This window comes from Mastigoproctus giganteus, chromosome 12, assembly GCF_048544385.1.
Source record: "Mastigoproctus giganteus isolate SK-2022 chromosome 12, ASM4854438v1, whole genome shotgun sequence".
Classification (NCBI taxonomy): Eukaryota; Metazoa; Arthropoda; class Arachnida; order Uropygi; family Thelyphonidae; genus Mastigoproctus; species Mastigoproctus giganteus.
The window spans coordinates 68681002-68706289 of NC_143586.1; the positions used below are offsets into that span (position 1 = coordinate 68681002).

General features: G+C 38.5%; 1 protein-coding gene across 5 annotated transcripts in view; it reads right to left on the reverse strand.

Moving 5' to 3' along the window:
- The window catches only part of pps (protein partner of snf), a 656065-nt gene that overhangs the window by 223535 nt on the left and 407242 nt on the right, over positions 1-25288 (reverse strand). For all 5 annotated transcript variants that reach the window (XM_090386465.1, XM_090386467.1, XM_090386466.1 and 2 more), the window contains one exon: positions 11544-11693. In XM_090386465.1, coding sequence (XP_090242591.1) covers positions 11544-11693 — 150 coding nt within the window. The remainder of the gene's footprint in view (positions 1-11543; positions 11694-25288) is intronic.

Sequence of the window (25288 nt, forward strand, 5' to 3'; positions counted from 1 at the left end):
CCATATGTAGTACTTTACATTTGTCAATGTTAAACTTCATTTGCCACCTCTCAGCCCATCTGTTCAACCTTTCCAGATCCTGTTGCAGCAGCATAGCGTCAGTAGTGTCCTTAACAACCCTGCCAACTTTGTATCATCTGCAAACTTGGACATTAAACTTGATATACCATCATCAATATCATTCATAAACACCGAAATCAACAACGGACCCAACACTGAACCCTGAGGAACTCCACTAATAACATTAGTCCACGTTGAACAGTGTCCAATGATTACCACTCTCTGTCTTCTGCCACTCAACCATCCCCTTATCCATAGCAGCAATTTGCCTCCAATGCCACACTGCTCCAATTTGTGTAGCAGTCTTCCATGTGCAACAGTATCAAAATCCTTTCTAAGATCCAAATATATAATATCAAAGTTATTCCCTGCATCCAGTTCTTTTGTGACTACATCATAGTATCCAATCAAATTGGTCAGACAAGACCTGCCCTTAACAAAACCATGCTGCATCTGAGCTATAACTGAATTCTTGTCTAGATGATCCTGCAGTGCTTCTTTAACCAGTGCCTCCATTAATTTACCTGGAACAGAAGTTAAACTAACAGGTCTATAATTACTTGTGTCAGCCTTTGATCCTCCTTTGTGAATTGGGGTTACATTTGCATATCTCCAGTCTATGGGTACCTCCCCTGAGTCCAAAGAAGCTCTCATAATTATGGCTAGGGGTTTGCTTACTTCCTTTGCTGCCTCCTTTAATATAACTGGATAGATCCCATCCACCCCAGGTGCCTTTTTTATGTTTATCTTCAACAATCTCTCCTCCACTTTCCTCTCAGTTATTACAAAATCATCTAGCTCACTGCCAATGTTTACTTTACCTACGTCATTCTCCTTCCTGAATAACTCCTCATGCGTGAATGTAGATGCAAAATACTCGTTTAGATTGTTAGCCACCTGAGCAGGATCCTCAACTGTTGAACCATCAATATCCAGTGGACCAATCTGATTCATCCCTTTCCTTCTTGAGTTTAAATTGGTAAAGAACTCTCTTCTGTTTTTCTTTGCATCCTTTGCCAAGGATTTTTCGTAGTCTGCCTTTGCCTGCCTAATCTCCTTTGTGACTTGGTTACAGACCAACTTATATCTATCATAGGCTTCCATGTCACCCATTAATTTGTATGTATTCCATGCATTTTTCTTCTCTGCCACTTGTCTCATTAGTTCATCTGACAACCATTTAGGCCTAAACCTTGAACAATATTTCTTAGTTGGTATGTAAAGCCTGGTAGCTTCCAAGATTAGTTCCTTGAATGCTTCCCATTTTGAGTTTGCTGTTGGTAACATCGTCAGTTGGTCCCACTGTATAGAATTTAAATACTGTCTCAGACCATCATAGTCGCCTTTACGAAAACAAAAACCCTTCCCTTTACCTCTGATGGTAGTTACCTCCTTGAGTAAATCCCTTTGTGCAAACTCGATCAAAAGCCGTTGAAATGTTATGAGGAACTGCTTGAGTTGCTTACCAAGCTTATTTCACCATTTGATCCCTTTTGTTAATAGGAGAGTAGGAGAGGCAATTGCACATATCCAATCTGTAGAGTCCTCACCTCAATCCAAGGATGCCCTCATAATTATTGCTAAAGATTTTCTTACTTAGTTGCAGCTTCTTTTAATATAATTCTGCCAGCTCCAGGTGTCTTATTTCCTTTTGGAAATTTCAGCTTCAGTAATTTCTCTTCACTTTCCACAAAATCATTTAGTTCCCAGACGTTGATATGTTCCTGATATCTCCATCTCGAAAAACTTCTGCACACATAAATGGAGATACAAAATATTTATTCAGTTTATTAACAATCAGAATCATCAATAGTTATACCATTCATATCTAGTGAACCAATCTGGTTTATAATTTTCCTTCCAGTCTCATCATCAACTAAGGAGTCCTTATTTCTTTTGTTTGCATTCTAAGCCAAAGACTTCTCCTAATCTATCTTAGCTTCCCCCCTTAATTACTTAACTGCAGACTATATTGTAATTACTATAGATTTCTGTATCTCCTGATAATTTATAATCATTCCATGCAGTTTTTTGTTCTGCCAGTATTCCTGTCAGGTCATCCGACATCATTTAAGTCTAAACCATGAACAATATTACTTTGTTGGTATAAAAAGCTTAGTCACTTCTACACCCTGAACCTTTTCCAATTAGAATTTTCAGTTGTTCACATCATCAGTTGATCCCATTGGAACTTTTTTTTGGCCACCTATAAGAAAGCAAATTCTCTTCCTTTTACCCTGACATTGTAAACAAACATTATGGGAATCCTATCATATCGAAACTTGATTCTAGACATGTTGCACAGACAACTAGTGTAATAGGGATGGGTAGTCATGCACCCAGATTTCCAAGTGCAAACTTTCATATTCTTTCCTCCAAAAAACCTTTAGGCTGTTCTAAATATCTAAATTTTCAAATTTCCAAACTATTGGTGAAATGCGAGAGGCGGGAATTTTCCTTCTATCCTTCTTCTCTTCCTTTCGCCTAACGAAACACCCCCACCACACGTTTGAAATATGGCAATGGAACATGCTCAGGCTATAAATACAGCCTTCGACACGAGTTCGTTTCCGCTTTGAGGATGGTATAAATGAAAAGCCCCATCAAGCTTCCAGAATTTATCTCCCATTCTAATATTATTATTCACCATGTATGGATTTAGGATCAAAGCTCAATTTCATCGCTTCATGTTCTTACAAGGTTCATTTATCTTTAGGCAGGTCTTTCCATGGTATTCTAATTACATCTCATCTGGATGCAGTTATTCCTGAAAAACTCTCAGGGAAGAGAATTTCTGATTTAAAATATATTGCTAAAATTTAATATTCGTATATTTCTTAATAGCAGTATTAGTAAATTAATAAGAGGAGTTTACCTCAATATAGTACGTGGAACACTTCCGTATGATACCCTCCAGAAATTAAAATGGAAAAAACGAAAAAAATCGACAACTTACCGCTTTCGTTTTTTTTTCGTTTTTTCCGTTTTAATTTCTGGAGGGTATCATACAGAAGTGTTCCACGTACTATATTGAGGTAAACTCCTCTTATTAATTTACTAATATTATTATCAACGTAGAACATATTGAGTATTACAGCTCTGATTCATACTATCTATTTCTTAATAGCATATAAATTCTATTTATTACTCTATTTTTATTTGGTTTAAATTCAAACTGCTGATTTAAATTCAAAATGAGGACACAGATCCGCTACAAGAGAAAATCACAATAAGTTAGCATTTGTCTGATTTTCCGAATATTATCGGGTCTCGACTACACAAGTTCCATTTACCACTACGATTACTGCCACCTAGTGGTTCCTTTATGAGATTCTTAATGCACAAAGTGTCACTGATGATAATGAGATTGAGAATATTGTGTTCTCATTAGCATTAGTAGAGGCATACAATGCAAGAAAGCAAGCTTATGAAGAATCAGCCAAAAAAAACAAAAAAAAAAACACTCCCATTAAATCCCTATGTTCATTCCAAATACCTGTCCAGCTCAGCCTTAAATTTATTTAGGCTATCAACTTCCACAACAAAAGATGGAAGTCTGTTCCACCAATCAACTATCCGATGACTAAAGGCAAACTTCTGCACATCTATCCTACAACTGTCTTTCCTCAATTTGAACCTATGCCCTCTCAAGTGATTATTCTGAGCAAGAGAGCATGCTCAAGCCATTCAAGGCATTATACACCTCAATCAGATCTCCTAACAGGTGTCGAGTCTCCAGACACTGTAATCTTCAAAATTTAAGCCTTTCTTTGTAAGAGCAACTCTTCGTTTCATTCACTAATCTTGTTGCCCTTCTCTGTACTCATTCCAACAGCTCACATCCTTCTTAAAATGAGGCCTTCAGACCTGTATACAGTACTCAAGGTGTGGCCTAACCATTGCCTTATAAAAGGGAATAATCACCTCCTTATACCTGCTAGAAAAATTCCAGTATATCATTGACAAGATACCATGAGCTACTCTTGCAGACTGTCTGCACTGCTCAGAAAACTTCATATATCTGCCTGCACAATTACCCACCCAGGTCCTTTTCATTCTCTACCACTGTCAGTGTAGTATCACAGGGTTCATATGTGGGGTTACTGCTTCCCATATGTAGTATTTTACATTTGTCAATGTTAAACTTCATTTGCCACCTCTCAGACTACCTGCTCAACTTTTCTAGATCCTGTTGCAGCAGCGTACTATCAGTAGTCTCCTTAACAACCTGGCGAATCTTCATATCATCTGCAAACTTGAACATTAAGCTTGATATACCATCATCAATATCATTTATAAATACAGAAAACAACAATGGACCCAACACTGAACCCTGACGGACTCCACTAATAACATTACTCTACAAAGAGCAGTGTCCATTGATTACCACTCTCTGTCTTCTCCCAATCAACTATCCCTTTATCAATAGCACCAATTTGCCTCTAATGCCACACTGCTCCAATTTGTGCAGCAGTCTTCCATGTCCAATGCCACACTGCTCCAATTTGTGCAGCAGTCTTCCATGTGCAACAGTATCAAAAGCCTTTCTAAGATTCAAATATATGATATCAAAGTTATTCCCTGCATCCAGTTCCTTTGTAACCACATCATAGTAACCAATCAAATTGGTCAGATAAGGCTTCCTCTAAACAAAACCATGCTACGTCCGAACTATAACTAGATGATCCTGCAGCGCTTCTTTCACCAGTGCCTCCATTAATTTCCCTGGAAAAGAAGTTAAACTAACAGGTCTATAATTACTATGTCGCCCTTTGTCCTCCTTTGTGAACTGGGGTCACATTTGCACGTCTCTAGTCCATGAGTACCTCCCCTGAGTCCAAAGAAGAAGCCCTCATAATTATGACTAAAGGTTTGCTTGCTTCTTCTGCTGCCTCCTTTAATATAACTGGATAGATCCCATCCACCCCGGGTACTTTTTTATGTTTATCTTCAACAATTTCTCCTCCACTTTACTCTCAGTTATTACAAAATCATCTAGCTCACTGCCAGAGTTTAATTCACCTCTGGCATTCCCTTCACTGAATAACTCCTCATGTGTAGATCCAAAATACTCATTCAGTTTGTTCGCCACCTGCACAGGATCATCAACAGTTGAACTATCAATATCCAGTGGACCAATCTGATTCATCCCTTTCCTTGTAAAGTTTACACAGGTAAAGAACTCTTTGCTGTTTTTCTTTGCATCCTTTGCCAAAGATTTCTCATAATCTGCCTTTGCCTGCCTAATCTCCTTTGTGACTTGGTTACAGACCAGCTTAAATCTATCGTAGACTTCTGTGTCACCTGTTAATTTATATAATTCCCATGCATTTTTCTTCTGACATCCATTAGGCCTAAACCTTGAATAATATTTATTAGTAGTTATGTAAAGCATTGTAGCTCCCAAGATTAATTCTTTGAATGCCTCCCATTTTGAATTTGCTGTTGGTAACATCATCAGTTGTTCCCACCATATAAAATTTAAATACCACCGCAGGCCACCGCAGTCGCCTTTACGAAAGCAAAAACCCTTCCCTTTACCCCTAATGGTAGTTACCTCTTTCAATAAATCTCACTTCAGCACACTGTGATCACTGCCACCTAGTGATTCCTTTATCTGCAGATTCTTACTGCACAAAGAATCACTACTGATAATCAGATCAACAGTATTACTCCCTCTAGTTGCCTCCAAACATGCTGATGTAGAAAACAAACATGCAATAAATGCACAAAAGCCTTGCTAGTGTGTATGAATGACCAACCCACAAATTCCAGTCAATATCCGGGAAATAAAAATCCCCCATTATAACATTCTCTGATTTACTGGCTCAATCTATTTCCTTGTACAGTTTTTTTATTATACTCATTACAGTCATTAGGCCTATAGCACACCCCTACTCTCAATTCTGATCTCCTAGTGCTTATGTCACACCAAACTGACTCGACACTGCACTGTCCAACGATGTTGACTGGCTTCACTTCCTTGGATTTTATGTTTCTTAACTAATAGCATAACCCCGCCTCACTTCCTATCCTGTCTATCTTTTCTGTAGATGTTGTACTCCCCAAATTCCAATTCTGCATTCCTCATATATCTGTGTGACACCAGGTCTCTGATATCCCAACAATATCCACCTTTGATGCTTTGAGCAATACCTCAAATTCATCTACCAAACTCCTAACATTGGTGTACATGCAAGTATACATGCATCTGTTCCTATTCTTAGCTACCCTAACACAACCCATGTGTTTACTTGTACTGCAATGACTCCCAGGAGGCTCTGAAATACCCTGCATCTTGTTTTCCAGCCTTCTGCTCATTCCAGTTGTTGTTGTTATTTTGGTTTTTAGGAGCATTAGCAACTAAGGCCATATTGCTCCGGGATATGCGGTGGTCATTCCCCGACCTTTCTGCATCCTCCGTATTTGGTGGTGACAGGCTCGAACCCCGGTCTAATCAAGAAGCCTGTGATACGCACTGCTGCTCCTTCCCACCTGGCTACAGAGGCGCTACTCATTCCAGTAGAAGCAGAATCACTTTCCCCTCTTTTTTTTTTTTTTTTTTTTGGTAGTTGTTGGTGCATCGACTTCTGTGGCCATAATGCACCTCCCAAGGTTTTTGCAGTATTTTGATCCAAGCCCAAGGCGGGATTCGAACCCGCGACCTTTGGTTTGCTAGGCAGGCACTTTACCCACCAGGCTAGCCCGGTCGGCACTTTCCTCTCTGCCAGTGGCTACTGTTAATCTATTAGTCCGTGTATCCCCCCCCAAGCTAGCAGTTTTCTGACCCACCTAACACTGCCTCGATAGTATCAGCAAATATTCTTGCACCCTTTCTATGTAAATGTATCCCATCCCTTTAGAAACAGTTTCTCCTGTCAACAAGCACAGACCAGGCTGAAAAAAATTCTACCCCTTGAGCCTTGCACAATCTTTCCAGGGCCGAAACGATCCATAAGGCTCTCATCATATACTCCCTCCTGTCGTGTCTGGGCAGAATTGCAGACACTTTCAAATTCAACCCTAATTCACGACTTTTTTTCGACAGTGACCTGTACTTGTTAAGTTATTCTACGGGTCTCCTACTCTTAATGTCATTGGAGCCAACGTGTACCACAATATCACCTTTTGTGCCCTTAAAAGATGATATCTGCTCTACAACATCATCAACTTTTGCCCCTGGCAAACATATCCTGGTCCTGTTCCACCTATCCTTTTTGCTCAATATGTTCCCCGTTTCCCTGACAATAGAGTCACCAACAACTACTAGTTCCTGTGGGACCAGTGCATTCTGCCTTGGGGGTTGCTGCTGCTGTGTTGTGTGATGATCAAGTGCAAGCTCTGGCATTGATGTGGTCTGCTGAGAGCTTGATGGGCCCCTCAATTTAGATCCTTCGAGGGCATACACGCTGTCCTTCAAGCTCTCATATAGGCCCATAAGAATGCTGAGTTGTTGCCTGATTTCCTCACATCGTGCACACACAAAGGCATTGTGTGTGTGCACGATGCCACAAACTCTTGGCAATATCATGTCCCAAACCTGACTGCTCCACAAACATCAAACAAGCAGTGCATTTTAAAAGACTGTGATTCAGAGGGCAATTGTCCCCCTTAGTTCTCCCCTGAGCCACAGCACTCCCATTAGCTTGAGCTTTTTGCTTTGCTGCTCTGGACTGAGTCATGATTTCAATTTAATTTCAATAAAATTTCAATTTTGGTACAAAATTATAACACTAAACTTATATCCCAATGCAGTTATAACACTATATATTTAAATATATTTTTTTTCATTGTCGAGTATTATCTCCATGTTTTGTAATATAACTTCCGTATCAAGTTATGTATTAATTAATAATGCTACGTTTGTAAAATCATTATATGTATTTAGTTAAAAAAGTACAATTTAATTAACAATGAAGTTTAACAAGTTTAATAAATTTTACTGATTAATTGATAATATTATATAGTATAACAATGGTGGGCAAATGCGGCTCTTTGTTGAGTTAAGTGCAGCTTCCATTGAAAATTTAAATCCGTTTTTTTTTTTATTATTATTATTTCCGAACTTTTTTCACTGAATCTTGTTAAATTAACTAAGTAACTAATATCTTGTTATACGGATTTTATGTTGTGTTTATTTTTTTTTTTTTATGTCTAGATATTTTGCTATTTTTATTTTGATTATAAATAAATCCGCGTGCATTTACACTGCTGGCACCATCAGCGGACTTGTGCAACACTACACCGGGAGTGGGTAGAAAATGTGACCAAACCTCCCATAAGAGTTTCAATTTCAGACTTTGGAATTAAATTTATTAAATTTTTTGATAACATGACCTCAGAAAATATCAAAAAACGAAAATACAAACAAGAAAATAGAATCTTTCAAGAAGAATGGGTAGAAAATTTTGCTTTTATTGACAATAATGGAAAGTCGCTGTGTCTTATTTGTAAAGTTACAATTGCAAATTACAAAGTAAGCAATTTACATCAACATTACAAAGTAAGTCATCCCCATTTTTCAACTCAATATCCACTCAATTCAAAATTGCAAACAGAGAAACTTAAGTCCTTGCAATCTGGTCTTCATAAGCAACAAGGACTCTTGTCTTCTTTTAGTCGCGATGATGACAGAGCAAACGAAGCTAGTTTTTTGATAGCTTGGAATATTGCTCGGGCCAAACGTCCATATGGAGAAGGAGAATTTATTAATAAAATAAACTTGGAAGAAGTGGTTAAAGTTTTGGATTCAGATAATACAAAACTGCATAAATTGATCACACAGGTTCCTATGTCACGCCGTACAACCGAGCATCGTATTGGTGCAATTAGTAAAAATGTTGAATATAGTTTGATGTGTGATTTGAAAAATTGTACAGAATTTAGTTTAGCTCGACGAGTCTACAGACATTCAGGATGTTCCACAATTGGCTGTTTTTGTCCGCTATGTAGCTGCAGACGTAAATGTGAAGGAAGAAATGTTAGATCTAGTAGCTCTTATCGAAAGAACTCGCAGTATCGATGTTAGAAATGAGCTTGATGAAGTAATGAACAGGTTTGAATTGCCTTGTGATAAACTTGTAAGTGTCGTGACTGAGGGAGTGCCTGCAATGATAGGGAAAAACCAAGGTCTTATTGGTCTTTTAAACAATCCTAAAATTCCACATTTCGTACCTCTTTACTGCATAATTCACCGCGAGCATCTCATAGTGAAGTAATTCAAATACGAAAATGTGTGGAAGATTTTTTTGCAGATTGTGAATTTAATTAGAACAAATTCCAAAACAAATCATCAATTTAAGAACTTTTTAGAAGAGTTGCGAGTGAATGACGAAACAGATGAATTGCCCAGTGATTTATCCCTATGGTGTGTTGTAAGATGGCTGTCAACTTACAATGTTTTGAGCCATTTGGTGGAACTCCTAAATCCTATAATAACATTTACAAAAGAAAAAGGAAAAAAATACCCAGAATTAGAAAATGGAACTTGGCTTTCTGACTTAATGTTCCTTACAGACATTATAGAACATTTGCAAACACTTAATTTGGCTTTACAAGGAAAGGAAAAAATTATTATTGATTTGTCACAAACTGTATTTAGTTTTGAAGCTAAACTTCAGCTTTTTGTGTACAATCTTAAGAACAAAATATTTAATCATTTTCCACGAGTAAAAGCAAATATAATTAATAACAAAGAAGAAAAGTTAGACGAATACAAAGAAAAACTGGAAGAACTGCAAGGAGATTTCAAACATAGGTTTGAAGATTTTAAAAGTTTGAAATCTACATTTACATATTTTGTGAACCCATTTATTTGTGATATTATTGAAGATGGATTTCCAATTTTTGAAATAATACTTGTTGAAAAAGCGGCTGGGGAATTGGAGTTATTAGAGATGAAAGAGGATCAGGCATTGCAAATGCAGCACAAATCTACTTCTATAATTTAATTTTGGAAACTCATGCCAGAATCAAAATACCCACATTTAAAGAAAGTTGCTTGCCGTATAATTTCAATTTTTGGTACAACATATTGCTGTGAATCTTTGTCATCATCTCACTGAATTGCTGCAAACGGCTTTAACAAATTTTACGCCAAATTTCAAAGATTTGACCAAAGGTCTTCGTTAAATGTTATACTTTTATTAATGCATTTTTATTATATTTTATTTTTATTATAAAAATTTTGAAATAATTATTTTGTATTTTCTTTCTCTTAATTATATTTTCTTATATATGTATACTTTACATAGCACTTAAGACTTGTGTAGGATATGTAATCATATTAATTAAATTAAATTAAATTTGAATTTGTGTATTTAATACTATGTAACTATGGTGTGGCTCTTTATAATATATGAAAAACCGGAATGCGGCTCTCATTAACCTCATGCATGCCCACGCCTGTACTATACTATACTAAGCTAATGCTATCTAGTACAGGATATAACATTGTAGCTTATAAAAATGGCAGCAAGTTATGAACAGTAAATCTACGGACACTAATATTAATTAATTTCCAAAATCTCGCTATCTAAATTCAGAATAAACCAAGGATCTTGACTAGGTCTATAAGCTACTTATAGAAAATAATTTAAAGCAGCTAAATACAGCTAAAAACTTTGTGTTTGCCGGAGCTACAAAACTTGTAAAACTCATGGATTGGATACCCTTACCGATACTAAGTAATAACCTACAAAATCTCTATCGAAGTTAAAAATTAAAGTATCGTAACTAGGAATATAAAGCTACTCAAGAAAATAAGTTAATATGCCAATTTAAGTTAATAAAACAGAATAAATATAAAAAAAACTTCTCTATTAGCTGGAGCCGTAAAAACTTCGCCTGCACAAGGCTATCTCGTTCCCAATCCTCGTGTTGCCTCTCTAGCTTGCTAGTGCAGAAAAATTCTACTACTGTTTGGGTGACCAAGCCATAAGTTCCCATCAATACCCAGAAAATATTATCCCCTGATATAAAGAAGGCATGCTGATTTACTGGCCAACTCCATTTATTTGTATAGTTTTTCATTATACTCACCACAGTCATTTGGCCTAAAGTTTACTTATATTCTCATTTTGGTTATCCCAGTGTTTAAGTCACACCAAACTGATTCAACATTATACTGGCCACCCACATAAACTGCCTTAGGTTCTATGTGCTTCTTAACCAAGAGCATAATTCCTCCCTACCAACTCCTTGCTGTCTGTCTCTCCTGTACACATTGCACTTTCCACATTCAAATTCTGAATTTGAGTGGTAACCATGTTTCTGACATCCCTATAATGTTTGCATTTGTTGATTTAACAATACAATAATGGATTGATGCAGATATTCCTATGTGATAAATTCTTTAGCTATTTGTTAACCTGATAATGTTGGTTGATACTTTAAATTTCTATCTCCATTATGTGAACAAGTGCAAATAATAATACTTTTTCAGTTTTTTTGTATAATTAAAAATATATTAACTTAACTGCTACCTTTTTAACTGGTGATGATGGTGGTGGTGGTGGTGGTGGAGGAGGAAGGGATGGTAATGGATGGGTTGGTCCAGAAGTAACTTTTTGTCGTACTTCTTCACGAGCAACGTTTCTTTTCTCCCTTTCTATTTTCTCTTTAACAAAATTTTCCTGTGTAACATATAAAAATATATTTCAAAAACAAAAATATATAGTAAGATCAAAATATTCCAGCACTGATGATAATACAGATCATTAACAGCATAATACATGTAATGTGTGTGTGTGTGTGTGTGTGTGTGTGTGTGTGTGTGTGTGTGTGTGTGTGTGTGTGTGTGCGCGTGCGCGCGTGTGTGTGTGTATGTTCGGACTCCCCAACAAAAATGCAACAATGGAATAGTCTGATGTCTTTTTTCTCAAGAATGGCCTAAACCCCCCCCCCCCCCAAAAAAAAAAAAAAACAGACATCGGATCATTCCATTGTTGCATTAGTGTTTGGGGAGATCTACACACACACTCACAACTTGCATGTGTTATGCTTTAGTGCTCTAACCTCAATGGCGGCTAGGTGATAATTGGTTCCTGAGACTAATATTTGTTTCCTGAAAATTCTCTAGAAACTGAGCTATTCTTTTGTTGTTCACCAAATCAAAGCCTGAATACTCTTTCATAATACTCTTTGAATCCTCGTTGCCATATAATAACTAATGCCATAGAGAATGTTTAAAAACTTTATCAAATACCTTTGTTTCAATGATCTTTACCATAATTATAATTATGAAGAATTCTGCCCACTATGTGGGTTGAAAACTTTGTGAAAGTGGGTTTGTGTTCGATTTTCCTCTTTCATCTGTATCAACATTTACATAAAGTACCAATGAAAAGGGCAGATCACAGTTTGTTCTTCCTTCTCCTAAATAGAAATTATCTCAGCACCAGAACATAGATAAAAAAATATATATCTGCTACAATGCTTCTGTCAGGACTATTTGAAATAAATACACATTGAAGGGCTGCAATAGATGTGCAAATAAGACTAAGTCACATGACAAGTAAGGATCTGCTTCACACAATGATTGTCTGTTTGCTGAAACACATATAAATCAATAGTGACACCATAAATATAACCATTTCTCTCAGTGTTTGAAGAAATAAACTAAGAAATGCTGAAAAAAAAAGTCTCTTGGGAACTCAATTTTCCATTTTAAGATACTGTTGCTGAGAACAAACTCAAGAATATCTGAAAACACATTGTGAAGCCGTGAAATGTGAAGTGCATCATAAAATGTATTCATTCCACTCACTCCATGGGCTGTATATAATCTACAGCCTATGGAGCAGGTGGCCATTGGTACCTCTTTGAATGGCTTCTTTAACAAATAAGCATAGCTGCAAATTTTTGTTTTTCAAAACAGGTGGAGATCAGGCAAATATAAGTAGGAGGGAAAACAAGATTTTGGGGATAAAACCGGAGACGAACAAGATTTAAAAATAAAAAATAAAAAAGCAGGAGGAAAATGGGACAGTTTTCCAAAAAAAATTTCTATTCGGACTGTCTGTTAGACATCAACATAAAAATTTTGAAAACATAAAAATATATAGTAAGATAAAAAGATTCCAGCAATGATAATAATACATCATCGTGATTATGACTGCTTTGAGAAAACTAGTATCTTTGGGTGTTTTTTTTTTTTTGGCTCAACAGTTCTGAAGAGGTGCACCTCTTCAAAAATGTTGTGTCAGAATTTTGTTTATAATAATGGCACTGCTGTACTTCTTTATCATTATGTATTTCTTTATAAATGTATTTCTTTATCATTAATGACACAAAAAGCCTTGCTTTTTTGTGTCATTAATGATAAAGAAAGCCAGGGCAGAACTGATCAACAAGGCTCTCATCATATACTTCCTCCTATTGTGTCTGCGCAGAATTGCAGACACTTTCAAATTCAACCCTAATTCACAGCTTTTTTTCAACAGTGACCTGTACTTGTTAAGTAATTCCGCCGGTCTCCTACTCTTAATATCATTAGTGTCAATATCGATATGGAAACAACAATATGGAAACATTTGGTATCAAACAGAATGTTCCCAAACTCAGCATTATTTTCCAACATGGGACAGTGCCTTGGTCACTGAATGCAGCCGAGTCACTGTCCCATGAATAGACCACAGGCAATGACTGAATCATGGAAAAGTATTAAAGCATTTTTAAGCATAAAGGCTATAAACTGAAATCTTTGTGAATAAGAAAGGCAAATTGTGGAACGACTTAGTAATAAAAAGTGACTTTGGTATTCGGTGTTACTATGAAATAACAGTCAATACCTAACTGACTTAAATATCCTACTTAAAGCTTAGCAAACTTAGTTAATGTGTTTGGGGCTGTTAGAGACTTTTGAAATGGATGTGAAACTATTTTTGAAAATAGTTGAAAAATATTAATCTGTGTCATTTTCCTACCTGTAATTTTCTTCATATGGATGGATCAATATGTGTTCCTGCTTAAAGTGTTTATGAAGCAGAAATGATTGATTCCTTGGGCCCGAATTTTAAAATGAGATTAAATGATACTCAGAGCCATGCTATAAATACATCTTTGAAAACCTATTCTCTATTGAAGTTCAATGATACTCCACAAAAACTGCAACTTGAATTGACCAAACTGCAGTAGGACTCAACCATAGTTTCTGTCAAAAAGCATTAATTACCTTGAATGCTTATCTTAGTTTTCAGAGTTGGCTGATTAAATATGAAAGTTGGCAAGTGTATTTGGTAACACATATACATATGAACAAGCTGTTTTTTAAAATATGAAATAAAATAATAGGTCAAGGTTTAAAAAGAGCTGAAAGTTACGGTTGAAATTGAGAGTGTCCACAATTCTGCCCAGACACGATAGAAGGGAGTATATGATGGGACACTTGTCGATCAATTCGGGCCGGGAGAGACAATGCAAGGCTCTAGGAGTAGAATTTTTCTCAACCTGGACTGTGCTTGTTCACAGGAGAGACTGCTTCTACAGGGATGGGATACAAATATTCTTGAACCCTTTCTTAAATAGAAAGGGTGCAAGAATATTTGCTGATGTTATCGAGCAAGTGTTACGTGGGTCAGAAAACTGCTAGCTTGGGAGGATTCACAGAATAAAAGATTATCAGTAGTCTCAGGCAGAGGCGAAAGCGATTCTTGCACTGCTTCTATTGTAATGAACCTAGAGAGCAAATTGCTGTGGATTTCAAGATGTTTGTTATTTGGTTTTTAGGAGCATTAGCAACTAAGACCATATTGCTCTGGGGATATGTGGTGGTCATTCTCTGACATTTCCGCATTCTCCGTATTTGTGGTCACAGGCTCGAAACCCGGTCTAATCAAGAAGCATGTGCTACACATTGCTGCTCCTGCCCACCTGGCTATGGAGGCGCTGGGATTTCAAAGCTGCTGGGAGTCATCATGGAACAAGTAAATACATGAGCTGTGCTAGGGAAGCTAAGAATAGGAACAGGTGCATGTACACCTGCATGTATACCAATGGTAGGAGTTTGGCAAATAGATTTGATGAATTTCAGGTTTGGTCAAATCATCAACGGCAGATATTGTTGGGATATCAGAATCTTGTGTCACACAGATATAAAGAATGCAGATATGGAATTTAGGGAGTACAATGTGTACAGGAAGGATAGACAGGATAAGAAGTGAGGAGCAGTTATGCTGTTAGTTAAGAAACACATAAAAGTCATGGAAGTACAGCCAGTCGATATGGCTAGACAGTGCAGTGTTGAGTCAGTTTGGTGTGACAAGCACTGAGAGAGCAAAATTGAGCATAGCAGTGTTATAGGCCTAAAGACTCCGAGGAGTATAATAAACAACTGTGCAGAGAAATAGAGTGGGCCAGTAAATCAGTGTCTTATAATGGGGGATTTTAATTTCCCAGATATTCACTGGAATTTGAGGGATGTTCACTCACACACTAGCAAGGCTTTTGTGGATTTATTGGATGATTGTTTTCTATAGAAGCGTGTTCAGGAGGTAACTAGAAGGAGCAATACTCTTGATCTGATTATCAGTAAGAATTCTTCATGCATTAAGCATCTGCAGGGAAAAGAACCACTATGTGGCAGTGATCACAGTGGGCTGAAATGGGATTTACTCAAAGAGGTAACTACCATCAGGGGAAAAGGGAAGGGTTTTCGCTTTCATAAAGGAGACTACGGTGGTCTGACACAGTATTTAAATTCTATATAGTGCGACCAACTGGGGATGTTACCAGTGCAAATTAAAAATGGAAAGCATTCAAAGAATTAATCTTAGAAGACACTAGGCTTTTCATACCAACTCAGAAATATTGTTCAGGCCTAAATGGATGTCAGATAAACTAATGAGACATATGGCAGACAAGAAAAATGCATGGAATTCATATAAATTAATGGTTGATATAGAAGCCTATGATAGATATAAGGTGGTCTGTAACCAAGTCACAAAGCAGGTTAAGCAGGCAAAGGCAGATTACGAGAAATCTTTGGCAAAGGATGCAATGTAAAACAGTAAAGAGTTCTTTACATATGTAAACTCTAGAAGGAAGGAAGGGAGGGAGATGAATCAGATTGGTCCACTTTTAGCATTAGCATTAGTAGAGGCATTTGATGCAAGAAAGCAAGCTTATGCAGCATCAGCCAAAAAAAAAGAAAAAAAAAAAAAAAAACCCACTTCCACTTCACCCCTCTGTTCGTTCAAAATACCTGTCCAGCTGAGCCTTAAAACTTATTTAGGCTATCAACCTCCACCACAAGGGATGGCAGTCTGTTCCACCAACCAACCACCCGCTGGCTAAAGGCAAATTTCCGCACGTCTATCCTACATCTGTCTTTCCTCAATTTGAATTTATGCCCTCTCAGGTGATTTTTCTGAGCTAGAGGAAGAATCCCATCAGCATTGAGCATGCTTAAACCATTCAAGGCTTTATACACCTCTATCAGATCACCTCGCTGGTGCCTAGTCTCCAGACACTGTAATTTGCAAAACTTAAGCCTTTCTTCGTAAGAGCACCCCTTTGTTCCATTCACTAATCTTGTAGCCCTTCTCTGTACTCGTTCCAGCAGCTCTACATCCTTCTTGAAATGAGGCCTCCAGACCTGTATACAGTACTCTAGGTGTGGCCTGACCATTGCCTTATACAATGGAATAATCACCTCCTTATCCCTGCTGGAAAAATTCCTGTATATCATTGACAATACTCCATGAGCTACTCTTGCAGCCCGTCTGCACTGCTCAGAGAACTTCATATCTGCCTGCACAATCACCACCAAGTCCCTTTCATTCTCTACCACTGTCAGTGTAGTACCACAGAGTTGATACATTGCTCTGGGGTTGCTGTTTCCCATGTGTAGTACTTTACATTTGTCAATGTTAAACTTCATTTGCCACCTCTCAGCCCATCTGCTCAACCTTTCCAGATCCTGTTGCAGCAACATAGTGTCAGTAGTGTCCTTGACAACCCTGCCAACCTTTGTATCATCTGCAAACTTGGACATTAAGCTTGATATACCATCATCAATATCATTTATAAATACAGAAAACAATAATGGACCCAACACTGAGCCCTGAGGGACTCCACTAATAACATTAGTCCACGATGAGCAGTGTCCATTGATTACCACTCTCTGTCTTCTCCCCCTCAACCACCCCTTTATCCATAGCAGCAATTTGCCTCCAATGTCACACTGCTCCAATTTGTGTAGCAGTCTTCCATGTGCAACAGTATCAAAAGCCTTTCTAAGATCCAAGTATATAATATCAAAGTTATTCCCTGCATCCAGTTCTTTTGTGACTGCATCATAGTATCCAATCAAGTTGGTCAGGCAAGACTTCCCCTTAACAAAACCAAGCTGTGTCTGAGCTATAACTGAAGTCTTGTCTAAATGATCCTGCAGTGCTTCTTTAACCAGTGCCTCCATTAATTTTCCTGGAACAGAAGTTAAGCTCACAGGTCTATAATTACTTGTGTCAGCCTTTGATCCTCCTTTGTGAATTGGGGTCACATTTGCACATTTCCAGTCTATGGGTACCTCCCCTGAGTTCAAGGAAGCTCTCATAATTATGGCTAAGGGTTTGCTTACTTCCTTTGCTGCCTCCTTTAATATAACTGGATAGATCCCATCCACCCCGGGTGCCTTTCTTGTGTTTATCTTCAACAGTTTCTCCTCCACTTTACTCCAAGTTATTTCAAGATTCTGTAGCTTACTGCTAGAGTTGAATACACCTCTGGCATTCCCCTTGCTGAATAACTCCTCATGTGTGAATGTCGATGCAAAATATTCATTTAGTTTGTTAGCTACCTGAGCAGGATCATCAACAGTTGACCCATCAATATCAAGTGGACCAATCTGATTCATCCCCTTCCTTCTAGAGTTTACATAAGTAAAGAACTCTTTGCTGTTTTTCTTTGCATCCCTTGCCAAGGATTTCTCGTAATCTGCCTTCGCCTGCCTAACCTCCTTTGTAACTTGGTTGCATATCAACTTGTATCTATCATAGGCTTCTGTGTCATGTGTTAATTTGTAAGTATCCCATGCATTTTTCTTCTCTGCCATATGCCTCATTAGTTCATCTGACATCCATTTTGGCCTAAACCTTGAACAATATTTCTTAGTTGGTATGTAAAGCCTAGTAGCTTCCAAGATAAGTTCTTTGAATGCTTCCCATTTTGAATTTGCTGTTGGTAGCATCATCAGTTGGTCCCACTGTATAGAATTTAAATACTGTCTCAGTCCATCGTAGTCGCCTTTACGGAAGCAATAACCCTTCCCTTTACCCCTAATGGTAGTTACCTCTTTGAGTAAATCCCACTTCAGCACACTGTGATCACTGCCACCTAGTGGTTCATTTATCTGCAGATTCTTAATGCATGAAGAATCACTGCTGATAATCAAATCAAGAGTATTACTCCCTCTAGTTGCCTCCCGAACATGCTGATGTAGAAAACAATCATCCAATAAATCCACAAAAGCCCTGCTAGTGTGTGAGTAACCAGCCCCCAAATTCCAGTCAATATCTGGGAAATTAAAATCTCCCATTATAAGACTCTCTGATTTACTGGCCCACTCCATTTCCCTGTACAGTTCCTTATTATACTCATCAGAGTCATTAGGCCTATAGCACACTCCTACTCTCAATTTTGATCTCCCAATGCTTATGTCACACCAAACTGACTCAACACTGCACTGTCCAGCGATGTCGACTGGCTTCACTTCCTTGGATTTTATGTATTTCTTAACTAATAGCATAACCCTCCTCCCTTCCTACCCTGTCTATCCTTTTTGTAGAAATTGTACCACCAATATTCCAGTTCTGCATTCCTTGTGTCTGTGTGACACCACGTCTCTAAAATCCCCACAACATCTGCCTTTGATGTTTTGAGCAGTACCTCAAATTCATCATTATTTACTAAACTCCTAGCATTCGTATACACGCAAGTATACATGCACCTGTTCTTTTTCTTAGCTACCCTAACACAACCTATGTGTTTATTTGTACCCCAATGATTCCCAGCAGTCTCTGAAATACCATGCATCTTGTTTTTCAGGCTTCTGCTCATTCTAATAGAAGCAGTGCAAGAATCTCTTTCACCTCTGCCAGTGGCTACTGTCAATCTATTGGTCTTTGTCTCCCCCCAAGCTAGCAGTTTTCCGACCCACCTAACACTGCCTCGATAGCATCAGCAAATATTCTTGCACCCTTTCTATTTAAGTGTATCCCATCCCTGTAGAAGCAATCTCTCCTGTTAACAAGTACAGTCCAGGCTGAAAAAAATTCTACCCCTTGAGCCTTGCACAATCTTTCCAGGGCCGAATTGATCGACAAGGCTCTCATCATATACTCCCTCCTATCGTGTCTGGGCAGAATTGCAGACACTTTCAAATTCAACCCTAATTCTCGGCTTTTGTTCAACAGTGACCTGTACTTGTTAAGTAATTCTGCCGGTCTCCTACTCTTAATATTATTAGTGCCAACGTGTACAACTATATCACCTTTTGTGCCCTTAAAAGATGATATTCGCTCTACAACGTCATCAACCTTTGCCCCTGGCAGACATACCCTGGTCCTGTTCCACCTATCTTTTTTACAAAGCATGTTCCCCGTTTCCCTGACAATAGAGTCACCAACAACTACTAGTTCCTTCAGGACCAGCGCATTCTGCCTTGGGGGTTGTCTCTGTGTCACACGATGCCCAAGTGCAAGCTCTGGCGTTGATGTGGGCAGCTGAGAGCTTGATGGGCCCCTCAATTTAGTTTCTTCGAGGGCATCCACCCTGTCCTTCAAGCTCTCATATAGGCCCACAAGAATGCCGAGTTGTTATAACACTTGATATTGATGGTTGAACTGTTGATGATCCTGCTCAGGTAGCTAACAAACTAAATGAGTATTTTGCATCTACATTCACACTTGAGAAGGGATTCGGGGAGGGGGAATGCCAGATGTGAATTAAACTCTGTCAGTAAGCTAGATGATTTTGTAATAACTAAGAGCAAAGTGGAGGATGAACTGTTGAAGATAAACAAAAGGAAGGCACCTGGGGCGGATGGGGTCTATCCAATTATATTAAAGGAGGCAGCAAAGGAAGTAAGCAAACCCTTAATCATAATTATGAGAGCTTCCTGGGACCATGGGGAGGTACCCATGGAATGGAGATATGCAAATGTGACCCCAATTCACAAAGGACGATCAAAGGGCAACACATGCAATTGGAGACCTGTTAGTTTAACTTCTGTTCCAGGGAAATTAATGGAGGCACTTGTTAAAGAAGCACTGCAGGATCATCTAGACAAGACTTCAATTATAGCTCAGACACAGCATGGGTTTGTTAAGGGGAAGTTTTGTCTAACCAATTTGATTCGATATTATGATGTGGTTACAAGTGAACTGGATGCAAAGAATAATTTTGATATCATATATTTGGATCTCAGAAAGGCTTTTGATACTGTTGCACATGGAAGACTGATGCATAAATTGGAGCACTGTGGCACTGTAGGCAAATTGCTGCTAGGGATAAAGGAATGGTTAAGTGGGGGAAGATAGAGAGTGGTAATCAATTGACACTGCTCTTCGTGGACTAATGTTATCAGTGGAGTCCCCAGGGTTCAATGTTCAGTCTATTGTTGTTTTCCGTATTTATTAATGATATCGATGATGGGATATCAGAAAAATTGTCCAAGTTCGCAGACAATACGAAGGTCGGCAGGGTTGTTAATGACACTAATGACAGTATGCTGCTGCAACAGGATCTAGAAAATTTGAGCAGATAGGTTGAGAGTTGGCAACTGAAGTTTAACATTGACAAATATAAAGTACTGCATATGGGAAGAAGTAACAACAGAGTAACATATCAACTATGTGGTACTACACCGACAGAGGGAAAGAATGAAAAGGACCTGGGGGATAATTGTGCAGGCCGATATGATATGAAGTTTTCTGAGCAGTGTCAATGGTCTCCAAGCTCATGGTGTCTTGTCAATGATATACAGGACTTTTTCTCGCAGGGATAGGGAGGCGATTATCCCCTTGTATAACGCAATGGTCAGGCCACCATTGCCTTAAACAAGGACAATATACAGGACTGAGTTTTAGAAGGAGTGAAATCAACTAAGTTGTATTAGTTGATTCTAAAACTGAGTCCTGTGTTTTAAGAATGAAATCAACTAAGTTGTCTTTGCCCCACTGGAGAATTACCTGGAGATCGGCATTTTAGGAATTGGTAGAGGATATTTGAGAAGTTGAAGCTAATTGAGCAGGGCAAGGTTTCTCAAAATGGAAAGTGGAATGCAATATGCTATCATCAGCAAAACTATGGATAGGATTTCCAGTAAATGGAAGAAGGTCATTAAAGATGCATTGCAGGATCATCTAGACAAGACTGCAGCAATAATTCAGACACAGCATGGGTTTGTTAAGGGAAAGTCTTGTCTGACAAATTTGATAGGATATTATGATGTGGTTACAAAGGAACTGGATGCAAAAAATAATTTTGATATCATGTATTTGGATTTCAGGAAAGCTTTTGACACTGTTGCGCATGGAAGACTATTGTACAAATTGGATCAGAATGGTATTAAGGGTAAATTTTTATCCATTACAATGGATAAAAGGATGGTTAAGACAGAGGGTGGTAATCAATGGGTACTGCTCTTCTTGGACTAATGTTATTAGTGGAGTCCCACAGGGTTCGGTGTTAGGTCCACTGTTGTTTTGTATATTTATCAATGATATTGATGAAGGTATATCAGGCTTAATTTTGAAGTTTGCAGATGATACAAAGGTTGGCAGGGTTGTTAATGACAGTAACGGCAGTGTGCTACTGCACCAGGATCTAGATAATTTGGGCAGATGGTCTAAGAAGTGGCAACTGAAGTTTAACCTTGACAAATGCAAAGTACTGCATATGGGTAGAAGTAACCCCAGAGAAATGTACCAACTGTGTGGTACTACACTTAAGGTGGTAGAAAATGAAAAAGACCTGGGAGTAATTGTGCAGTCAGATATGAAGTTCTCTGAGCAATGTAGACAGGCTGCCAGGGCAGGTCATGGGGTTTTGTCAATGATATATAGGAATTTTGTTAGCAGGGAAAAGGAGGTGATTATCCCTCTGTATAAGGCAATGGTCAGGCCACGCCTTGAGTACTGCGTACAGGTCTGGAGGCCTCATTTTAGGAAGGATGTAGATTTACTTGAGCGTGTACAGAGAAGGGCAACAAGATTGGTGAGGGGAATGAAGGGATCCTCTTACCAAGAGAGGCTTAAGTTCTGCAAATTGCAGTGGCTGGAGACTAGGCACCTGCGCGGTGATCTGATTGAGGTATATAAGGCCTTGAATGGGTTGAGCACGCTGAATTCTGATGGGATCCTTCCACTTGTTCAGATTACGCACCTAAGGGGATATAAATTCAAATTAAGAAAAGACAGATGTAGAATAGATGTGCGGAAATTTGCCTTTAGCCAGCGGGTGGTTAATTGCTGGAACAAACTTCCATCTGTCGTTGTGGAAGTTGATAGGTTGAATAAATTTAAGGAGGAACTGGACAGGCATTTGGAGGGAATGGTGTGATTTTTTTTTTTTTTTGGCTGATGCTGCATAAGCTCATACATTTGGTTTCTTGCATCACATGCCACTACTACTACTACTACTACTATATACAAGAGGAAAAGGGTGGGGGAAAGAACTGAACCTTGGGAGACACCAGCATTAGTGGAGAAGTTAGAAGACAGAGCCATCTACCATAACCTTAGTGAACGATTAGACAGAAAGCTGGATAACCAATTACAAAAAACAGTTGGCAAACCACAAGATGGAAGCTTGTTTAGAAGACCTTTATGTCAAACACGATTGAAAGCCTTTCAGATGTCAAAGGGTAACTGCTTGTTATATAAGGGAACTTTTCCATTGAATTTGTCCATCAATGGGTAACATAAGCCAGAATATCACCAGTGGATCAATACTGCAGAATCCATACCGATGATTGTTGATCAGGCGGAAGGTTTCTAGACAGTTTAAGAGTTGGCAATTAAATGATTTCTCCATTACTTTAGAAAGAGTAGAAGTAATTTCAATGGGATGATAACTGGGTGGAAAGCGATTTGTCACCCTTTTTAGGAATTGGCTGGGTATGAGCAAATTTCCAAGTAGAAAAAAAAAACACCTTTGGAATAAGAAAGTGAAAAAAGGTGGCAAAGAACAGGAGTAAGTTCAGGAGCACAGGCTTTGAGAACAAATGGAGAAATACCATCAGGACTTGGATCTTTCTTAGCATCAAGATTCAACAAAATCTTTCTGACATCCTTTTGACAGAAGACCACAGGAGACATTGAATGGAGCATGTTGGGAAAGGTGGGAGATGTTTTACCAAGATCATTAATACATGAGTTGGAAGAAAAATCGGATGCTAGCAGGTCAGCTTTATCCTTGGCTGAAGTGACAACAGAACCATCTGGTTTTGACAAAGGTGTGAGCAGAGATGGGCAAAAGTTGCAGCCAATAACTTTGAGAGACCAGAATGCTCGGGTAACTTAGAGGCAAGAAGCAAGTTTTCTACTCTTAGCCCCTTCAAAATCTAGTTTGGACTGATTAATAACTGCTTTACAATTGTTGCAAGCTTTGGTGTATGCAGAAAATGACACTGAAGAATTGGAAACAAAGGACAAAATTTTAAAGTGGAGTGTGGATTAAGAATTCCATTTCTACAACAATAATTTTACTGACACGATCTGAGAAAACGTTGACATCAGAAGTTTTGAAACAGTAATCCGACCAAGGAAAAGAAGAAAAGAAATCTCGCAGGTCATCCCATTTTGCATTCTTGTAATACCAAACAATACAAGGTTGGGAATAGCCATGAGATAAAGGCTGCAGTGGAGAAGAGACAATCACCAAGTTGTGATCTGAAGTGCCTAAAGGACCTCTCACTTCGACCATGTACTTAGAAAGGTTGTTTGTAAGAAAAAGATCAAGTGGTTTGGCTGTGTGGTTAGGATTGTCTGGTATTCTTGTAGGTAAATGAACAATCTGGGCAAGGTCATTAGTAATTGCAAAATCCTCAGCATCTTGACCAGCTAGTTTGGTGTGACTAAAGAATGGAAGCCAGCTGGAGTTGCAAACATTAAAATCACCAAGGAAAATTACCTCACTGTTAGGAAAGTTGACCGGAGAAAGTCAAGTTGCAAAGAGAGGAAGTCAAAGATCTCCAAGTGATTAGTGGAGTTGTGAGAACAGTAGAGATAACAGATGAATTTGACACAATGAGGTAGAGAGATTTTAAGCCAGAGAAGATTGAAAAGAGGAGATTACAAATTATCAAGTCTCTGACAGGGAATATTGGCATGATATTCCCTGTGAATAATTTGGGCAACTGAGATGAGCAGTAGTCGAATCAACCGATAACTGAGATTTGGTCAGAAAAAGTACAAGGGGTTTGGCAGACTTCAAGTGGAAATGGACATCGTTAAGATTAGAATTGAGATCACCTATATTTGTGAAACGAATTAGGAAGTGTTTGGGAGGTTTAGATCTTTTCGTAGATAAGCTTACTCTATTAGTTTAACAATTCGTGGTGTATTCAATAGTAATAAAAATTGGGGGGAAATGCTGTATGAAGTAATGAAATTTTTGGATATGGCATACACATGGTAAGAATATACCCAGATCCTTGACATAACATGGCTCGACAATGCTCCCCCGCATACACACTACTCGGACTCCCTCCAGTCACTATCTGGCAGAGTAGAGGTGCCAAGATTATACACTAGCTGATCCAGAAGTCTCCTAAAGAGTTACATATTGGTTTGGTCCGGTGTACTAACTAGCGGCCAGTCTGCAAACACCATTTTAGAGCTGTACCCTCGAAATATAAGGAACATTGGCTCTCGCCATGATGTTCATCATAACCACAAAAGTCATCAGTCATACTGCATGATGGAAGAGATGGGGAATGGTTGACCGGAACTTAGCTGTGGAGATTAAACATGGGTTCCACCACTTCAAGTCTCCAATAACCAAAGTGGTGGTATTGCACCTGTTGATGATGAGAGTCATCTACCACCTAGTTTATTGCTTGGTAACAGCGAGGGGCGACATCCTCCATGTGGTGTGGATGCCACACCTCAACCCCTACTTACGTTGGTTCACATCTGGGTGGTCACCCACAGTGTGCTTGTGCATGGAGGTTATACCCAGGATTACTAACAATCCCACCATCATGAAGGTGTATGCAGAGGATTTG